This window comes from Berghia stephanieae, chromosome 1, assembly GCF_034508935.2.
Source record: "Berghia stephanieae isolate SIO BIC M18660-M18661 chromosome 1, UCSD_Bste_1.3, whole genome shotgun sequence".
Lineage (NCBI taxonomy): Eukaryota > Metazoa > Mollusca > Gastropoda > Nudibranchia > Aeolidiidae > Berghia > Berghia stephanieae.
Window position 1 is genome coordinate 117,841,850 of NC_088360.1, and position 9,010 is coordinate 117,850,859.

A 9,010-nucleotide genomic window follows, 5' to 3' on the forward strand; every position below is an offset into this window, starting at 1 on the left:
TTCAGGAGATTTTGCAAAGGTCTGGCTTCAGCTGAAAACTTGGGTATAAAGCGGCGATAAAACCCAACAAATCCAAGAAAACTGTGAAGTTCTTTAGATGTTTGCGGGACTGGCCAGTTTTCTACACAAGATACCTTTTCAGGGTCACATGCCACTCCTGATTCGGATAGTACGTGTCCTAAATACTTTAATTCCTTCTGTAGTAAGTTACATTTAGAGGGTTTCAATTTCAACCCAGCTGCGTCTAGTTTGCTTAGAACAAGATCCAACTTATCGAGATGTTCTTTGAAAGTCCGGCTGAAGACGATAATGTCGTCTAGATACAATAGACAGGCGGTGAGATATGCATCACCCATGCATGTTTCCATACATCGCTGAAAAGTGGCAACTCCGTTTGTGACGCCAAAGGGTAACCTGCGACATTCATAAAACCCTAAATTTCCTACAGTAAAAGCTGTTTTATGAATGTCTTCTTCCTGCATTTCGATTTGCCAGTAACCGGATTTTTAAATCTAGGGAACTGAAATACTTTGAGCCGTGGAGGGCGTCAAGAGTTTCTTCAATCCGTGGTATGGCGTAGGCATCCTTCACTGTCCGTGCATTTAGCTTGCGATAGTCGATACAAAGGCGTAACGACCCATCCTTCTTTCTAACAAGAACACAATTAGAACTGAAGGAACTTTGAGAAGGACGAATAACACCAAGCTCAAGCATTTCCAAAATTTCTTTCCGAACCTCTTCGACCATTGCAGGGGGAATGCGTCGGTGTCTATCTTTGAAAGGAGTGTCGTCTGTGAGTTTGATTCGGTGTTTAATTATGTCTGTATGGCCAAGATCAAGGTGGTGCTGTGATAGGACGTGCCTATATTTGTTTAAAACACGTGCTACCTGTGACCTTTGACAGTTATCAAACTCAGACGACATGCTATTGAGCATAATTTCCACTGGGTCAGAATCCGAGTCTAAATTGTTAGACGAATTCTGTGGGGTCGCGATGCTTGCCACATGTATTGAACAAATACTTGTGCGAGATGGAATCGTTACAGGTTTGCACGAGGAATTCCTGACAAGGACATGCACATCTTTGTGACTATCCACTGGCCGCAACCTCGTGAATGTTGGTGACACCTGAATACCGCCTGGGATACATGTACCGTTTTCCTCATATATTACGTCGCAGTACGTATCAAGGGAACGGCTCGGTCTACCAGGCAACATTCTAATTTCACCAGGTTGTAACGTCGCCTCAGATATGGTATGAACTGAAGCTATGGGTCCATCTGCACTGGTGACATTCAAATGGTTTTGTATGGCATTCAAAGCCATTTGCCACCCAGAGGGAATTGATGGAATATTCCGAGCCGGTACTAACTCTCTAAGGACATTCATCCCGACAAGTACAGGGACACGTGAATTGTAGCGAGTATCCGGCACAACAAGAAAGAGGGAAGGAAAAGTTTTAGCACAGAAATGCACTGTCAAGTCACATTCACAGACTCCACGGTACTTGATGCTGGAGCCATCAACCCCAACAACATGTAGAACAGAATGTAATGGGTCGATTTTTATACCTCTGTTCAAACAAAAACTTTCCGAGACACAAGATACCATGGAACCTGTATCTAACAGAGCCATTGCTTCGAAGCCATTGAGTGAAAGAAGAGTTTCATTGGCTTCTCCAATCAATCTCTGTTTAGGGCCTTGACATTGAAAAGAGCCTAATACCCGCCCCTTTGGTTTTGGCTCTGTGCGTTTAAAGGGCAGTCGCGTTGGCGGTGTCCTTCCTCACCACATCTAAAACACCGACATCTGACCCCTTGTCGCTGATGAGAAATTGGAGCTCTGGACCGAAAAGATGGAGCACGCAGATTACGAAGGGAGTCAGCAAGATTCTCAACCTTTTGCTCTAGCCGAGCAATTGCAGTTTTCTCTGGTGTCGCAACCTGTCCGGCTGCTAACACAACTGCCACATTTGATCTTGCTCTCACCTCCTCGACACGAGCTGCTACAAGGAGCTCTTCAAAAACGACACCAGCGTCGTATTTGAATTTGAGGGCATTTTTCACGGGTCCCTCTAACATTCCGTGAAAAAATCGAGACCTCAACATGTCCGCTCCACCTTCAGCAGTAATGAGAGGTGGCACTTTGCCTGACACCTGTGCCACCAAGGCCTGAAGCCTAACAGCCCACGCTGTGACTGCTTCATTCTCCACCTGCGACGCGATGGCAATCTTTTGCAAGAGATCGGAAGAAGGCAAAATATTACCATAAAGTCGATCAAGACTTTGAATGATCGCATCGCAGGTCACTTCCTCCCCCATCTGAAGAATGAGGTCGGCCGGTAGACCCTTTAGAGAGCGTCTCATGGCCGCCACAAGGATGCGGTCCGAGAACATATTAGAGCACTGGAGGTCTTTAACTTCCAGTTTCCATTAGTGCGGGGCGATCCTTGGCAAGCTTAAGGACCACGGTCCTACGGTCCTTGGGAAATGAAGACCGCAAGGACCGGTCCTAGGACCGGTCCTTTTCGACATTGAACATTCCTGAGAGACTGTTGGAAATTCGAACCGGTTTGACCTTTGAGACCATGGGATCGTTCATTCTTGAACCGTTAAAGACCGCTACACGATGAAAACCGTGGTCTACAGGAGTAAAACACACGGAGTAGTCACACTCATTTCAAATTGTAACCTAATTAGAGAAGAGGGGTGATGCCTTCTTTATTTGCTCACCGTACTTCATTGTTACTTCGATAATTTAATAAAATTTGAAATTTATCCCCATTAACGGAGATAATGGCATCGCCCAAGGCGTTGATCGAGTTGTTCGTGCCGTTGATACACACACGCAACTCCTACCCCCCCCCTCCCCCCCCCCCCCACACACACACAAAATTAGAGGGCAGCGAGCATTGAAGAGTAAGAGAGAGACGTGAAGTTATAATAAGAGGGGGTGGATGAGGTAATAAGAGGGGTCGATGGTGACTTTTCGCCAGATCTAACAAACTCAGCTACCCATTCATTGCTGAGTAGACAGGGATTCAGAAAAAAATCGACTGCACCCGGGATCGATCTCTGGCCCTTTGCGTATAAAGAGAGTGCTCTATCAACTGAGCTATCGGGGTCCCCAAATATTCTATTGGACTTTTTTAAAATTCAGACGTTATAACTAGTGCGGGGCGATCCTTGGCAAGCTTAAGGACCACGGTCCTACGGTCCTTGGGAAATGAAGACCGCAAGGACCGGTCCTAGGACCGGTCCTTTTCGACATTGAACATTCCTGAGAGACTGTTGGAAATTCGAACCGGTTTGACCTTTGAGACCATGGGATCGTTCATTCTTGAACCGTTAAAGACCGCTACACGATGAAAACCGTGGTCTACAGGAGTAAAACACACGGAGTAGTCACACTCATTTCAAATTGTAACCTAATTAGAGAAGAGGGGTGATGCCTTCTTTATTTGCTCACCGTACTTCATTGTTACTTCGATAATTTAATAAAATTTGAAATTTATCCCCATTAACGGAGATAATGGCATCGCCCAAGGCGTTGATCGAGTTGTTCGTGCCGTTGATACACACACGCAACTCCTACCCCCCCCCTCCCCCCCCCCCCACACACACACATTAGAGGGCAGCGAGCATTGAAGAGTAAGAGAGAGACGTGAAGTTATAATAAGAGGGGGTGGATGAGGTAATAAGAGGGGTCGATGGTGACTTTTCGCCAGATCTAACAAACTCAGCTACCCATTCATTGCTGAGTAGACAGGGATTCAGAAAAAAATCGACTGCACCCGGGATCGATCTCTGGCCCTTTGCGTATAAAGAGAGTGCTCTATCAACTGAGCTATCGGGGTCCCCAAATATTCTATTGGACTTTTTAAAATTCAGACGTTATAACTGGGTTTTTTGGAAGGAAGAAACTAATGAAACTCATATTATTTGATTAGTAAAAACACCAACGAAATTTTAATATTATTGTATTATTTTAAATGACAACACTGCGATAGAAAGGAGTGGTGACAAGAGATGGACAAAAGAAAACAAAAAATCGGATTTGCTACTTGCTAGGTTCGACACACACACACACACACACACACACACACACACACACAAACACACACATCTTTAGTAGTCACATACATTTCAAACAATAACCCATTAGAGAAGAGGGGTCATGCCTTCACCATAGATCATTGTCATTGCGATCATTATGGTGTAGTAAATTTTGAAATTTACCCCGTATAATGGAATCGTCCAAGGCGTGCGCCTCCTGTTCCCCCCATCTCACACACGAAAGGGCGGTTTGCGGAGTGGAGGTTGGTGGTCGTCTGCCTGTATGGTCGTCTGTGTCGTTTAGTGTATGGCAAAGGGGGGTGGGTGCGATTAATTAAGTGGGATGGGTGGTGATTGGTGGAAGATAGGCAACCGAAGCAACGAATCGCTGGGGCAGGGTTGCCAGTTTGGCATTTTAAATGCCAGATTCCAAAAATCTGGCATTTTTGAAAACCGTTTGGCATTAGAAAAATCATTTGGCATTTGGCATTTTCATTTGGCATTTTCTTTTCTTGTATATTATACTTCAAATGACACCTTTTCTTAATTATTTCTAAACGCGTAAAAACAAACATCTTCACATTTCTTTTTCATTCTTAAAATCCAACCGTGGTGTAGTGGTTTAGCACTCCACTTAGTAGTCAGTAGGTAAATAATTACCCCAACAGGAATTTTAGTATAATTCAAAAAAAAAAAAAATAATAAAAAAAAAAAAAATAAAAGAAAAAGAAAAGAAAACACGCAAGCCACCAGGATATGATAGTAAATTGTCTATCAAAAGTGAGTAGTTTTCTTAGTGGGGGTGGGAGTCAACAGACTTTGGCATCTTTTTGAGTGTTTTGGCATTTTTTGAGTCTTCCCCTGGCATTTTGTTGAAAAATAATCTGGCAACCCTGCGCTGGGGAAGTAATAGGCTATGGCGCGAGACCGTAGGACCGTGGTCCTTGCAAGGACCGCCCCGCACTAGTTGAAAGGTGATAAGAAGTGAGGACCGCAGCCGATCTTCCCCTATGGGACCGGTCTTCGGTTCACAGCTAAAAGACCGTCGGACCGCGGTCTAGACCGGTCTTCAGCGCGGCACTAGTTTCCATTGCAGAAAGGAGCAATGAGAAGGGGACCCGTCATCCCCGGAAAAGGTGGAAAGTCGTGGAGCGTCAGCTCTAACGGCTGAGACATTGACAGGTTGCTCCGTTTTCTTTGTTTCCTGCACTGCATTGAGCAATTCCATTCTTTGCTCATTCGACAGAGCAGCGATGCCGTCGATCAAATTCTGAATCGACTCAGCCATTTTACTAGAGCGTTGGAGATAGATAGATAGATAGATAGATGGATAGATAGATAGAGAGAGAGAGAGAGAGAGAGAGAGAGAGAGAGAGAGAGAGAGAGATAGAGAGAGAGAGAGGGGGGGGGGAACAGGTCGTGAGACAGAGAGAGAGAAGGGGGGGGGGGCGGTGGAGTTGTAAGGACTGCAAAAGTGATTAACAATAAGTGATGAGTGAGTGACGGGGAAGAGGGAGTGGAGGGAGGTAGGAGGTGGATGAGGGGCGCGTAGAATGGTGAATGTCAGTACAAAGTAAAATAAAATTCAATACTTGAGATATCTGATAAAAGCAAAAAGAAGAGTTGTTGAATGTCTGACACCTAACCCAGTCAGCGAGTCTTAGTGTGCGCAATCAACCAGAAAGTATGACCTAACATTAACAACTGTCTTCCAAAAGAAGGAAAGATGGAAAAGTATTATTATTTCCATTTACTTGGAGGTTACGTTCTACTGATCATAACATACAAAATGATAAGTGTTCTGAGCACTCATGCTGTGAGTGAAGTGCTTGACACACGCAAACATATGTTATCAATCTCATGGTACTGCCCACAGACCAGAAAGGTACAAGTCAAAATAAACATAAATAAAATCACTATAAAATTTGCGTGCATGGACAAAGCGTCAAGAACAAATAAATGGAGCAATTATAAAATGAGCATAGTGAAAATAAATGTAACGGAAGAGAGAAAAAAATACAAATTAAAAATTCATAATAATAAAAGCAAACAAACGAGGTAAATATTCACCTGGAGAGGGGACGAGGAGGTACTGGAGGTGGGGGGGGGGGGGGGGGGAAATATAAGTAAATAATTTACAACAGATATGTCTCACCACTCGGTTGATCAGACCGGGCAGCGAAACAAAAGGCAAAAGAAATGAAACAATGACACGTTAAAACACACAACAAAAAATGAAAGGAAATATAAAATAAAATTATCAGGCCTGATGTAAAGAATGTTTCTAAACATAATATTTTCACTGTTTAGAGAAAATACGATTAACACCGCACATCAGATCATTCACTTCATTTCTTTGTCTCAGCGTGGGTTGTCATCACTGTTATCTAGGGTTGTCATCGGATGCCCTCTCTTGGTTGCTATGCATCCAACATCGCTTTCATCTATTGCACAGTCAAAGCGGTCCTTATTTTCACAGTGTCGGGCCTTCCCATACGCTGGGCGCCAATGTAATAATCTTGTTTTTGTGGTATCTTGTTATTTGGGTTGCAGGGGGTACAATAATGAAGCCTCTTTGTAGTTTTCTTCAAGTTACGTGTAGTTTTTAATGAGGAAGGTGTAATATAGTCGATGGAGTAAATGAGAGAGATTTGATAGGGAGGATGTATGGAGTTGTTCTGAGAGGTTTGGTGGCGAGATATTTCTTGATAATGAGGTGTAGTTTCTGTTGTTGAAAATGAGATGTAGTTGCCAGTGCCGCTATTTTGGCAGGCAGCGTGGCAGGCTTCTTGAGGCTTGGGATGAATGAAGAGGGAGTGATAGAACAAAACGAGATCTTATTTTACGCAAGAGATATGCTGAGTTTTTTCTCTCGCGCAATGCTCAGGGTCGTGATTGGTTCTAAGGAAGGGGCGACACTGTCAAATAAAGAAATAGAAATAACACACTATTAAATCTTACTATCTAATAGTTTTATTTAAATTAGGATTGCCCTCAACGTGAGTCGGGAGGCGAATGACCAATGCATGTTATATAATGGAATAGAAAATGAAGATTGGCACTCAGCCCTCAACGTAAGTCGAGTGGCGATACGGCCAACATAAGTACGTAATAAAATGATAATTGAACGTAATAAAATAATATTCACAATGTAAAATAGTGACATCGAAATAATAATAATAAGAAGAAGATTGGCACTCAGCCCTCAACGTGAGTCGAGTGGCGATGTGGCCAAAATTAGTAATATAATGATAATCGAATGTATCAATAAAACATGAATATTTACAAAGTAAGATAATGGCATCGAATATGCCAACATCATTAATAAAAGCATAAGATATAAATCACTACCAACAATCTCACAAGTTTGGTATAATTCTATGATGCAGGGCGTCATCAGGACATTATACAGCTATAACGATTAATGACCAAGAAAGCTTGACAGACAGACCGATAACTGAGCATACAGCTAGTCAGACAATAGGTACTTATGCCTATATGTGTATCAGGTGACAGGCATATAGATAGTTGAATAGATTATTAGGTAGATTGATATGTAGCCAACTGTAATCTCATACTAAGTAATTGAAAAGGTAAATATATAAAGATGGGTACATATGTGCATAGGCAGACAGATTAGTAAGTATACAGATAGATAGGTCCGTAGGTCGGTCGGTAGATGGATGGATAGATAGATAGATAGATAGATAGATAGATAGATAGATAGATACAGAGAGATATAGATGGATAGATGGAAGGGATGTGACAGTGACAGGATAACTATACCAACAACATTAGAGTAGGCCGATATTATTTACAACTCACCAGTAATAAAGATCGTGGTAAGTTTGTAATCGCGATAAACAGATTATTACTAGCACTTATGTAATCAATTAAATAGACTAAGTATTTTCCTCATGACAGATACAAGTTATATAGGCACGTATTCGATTTACTGTCATTACACAAAGGCATTAACAATCCATGGAAATGATATGAAAAAAAAAAGAAATCACGATGTCAATAATTAAAACAATAAATGCAACAGCAATAATAATAATAATAATAATAATAATAATAATAATAATAATAATAATAATAATAATAATAATAATAATAATAATGATAATAATAATAATAATAATAATAATGATAATAATAATAATAATAATAATAATAATAATAATAATAATAATAATAATAATAATAATAATAATAATAATAATAATAATAATAATAATAATAATAATAATAAGAGTAATGCTTATGACAATGTTAATAATAAAAGTTCAACATACCTGTCAAATAAAGAAATAGAAATAACACACTATTAAATCTTACTATCTAATAGTTTTATTTCAATTAGGATTGCCCTCAACGTGAGTCGGGAGGCGAATGACGTTGAAGCGAGGTGTGCCACTAGTTTTATCCTTTCTCCCCACGCAACCAAAATGTGCGTGGTATGTGCGACGGCGCGCAGCATACCGCAAGACGAATAGAAAGAGACCATAACAGAAAGTGCTATTAAAAAAATACAAGAAGTATGAAACCATCATACTACAATTAGTAAAATATTAGCAACCTTTTTGCCGGGAATAGGGAACAAAAATGCGATGTTAAATACTGGTTAAAATCTTATGGCGAATGTAAAACCACTCCTCCGGAGGGCTGAATCTCAAAAGTATCCTTGTGTAAATGATCTTCTGGTTTCAGGGTGATGGAATCTTATTTCCTAGTCTAAATAAATGCCGGTGGTGAATAAAGATCACCCACCTCGCCCTTTAACGTCCCGTAATACTTAGAATCTGCCTTTTCACTGGGCTACTAAAATAGTTATGCCATTTTATGACTCAAAATGTAACCTTATCATTATTAGTCCTCCTAATAAATGATTACTTTCACACTTCCTATGATTTTGGGACCAGAAAAGTAGAGGGTGTGACTTCACGACTTTT

General features: G+C 41.2%; 1 protein-coding gene across 1 annotated transcript; it reads right to left on the reverse strand.

The window, feature by feature from the left end:
- Nucleotides 1–459: 459 nt before the first annotated feature.
- On the reverse strand, nt 460–1,635 carry LOC144962680 (uncharacterized). Its single transcript, XM_078895817.1, has one exon. The coding sequence runs from the start codon at nt 1,633–1,635 to the stop codon at nt 460–462; it is 1,176 nt and encodes a 391-aa protein (XP_078751943.1).
- Nucleotides 1,636–9,010: the final 7,375 nt, after the last annotated feature.

Bases quoted from the DNA above. Each gene is read 5' to 3' on its own strand.
- LOC144962680 (XM_078895817.1), bottom strand. From the start codon at position 1,635: ATGGCTCTGTTAGATACAGGTTCCATGGTATCTTGTGTCTCGGAAAGT.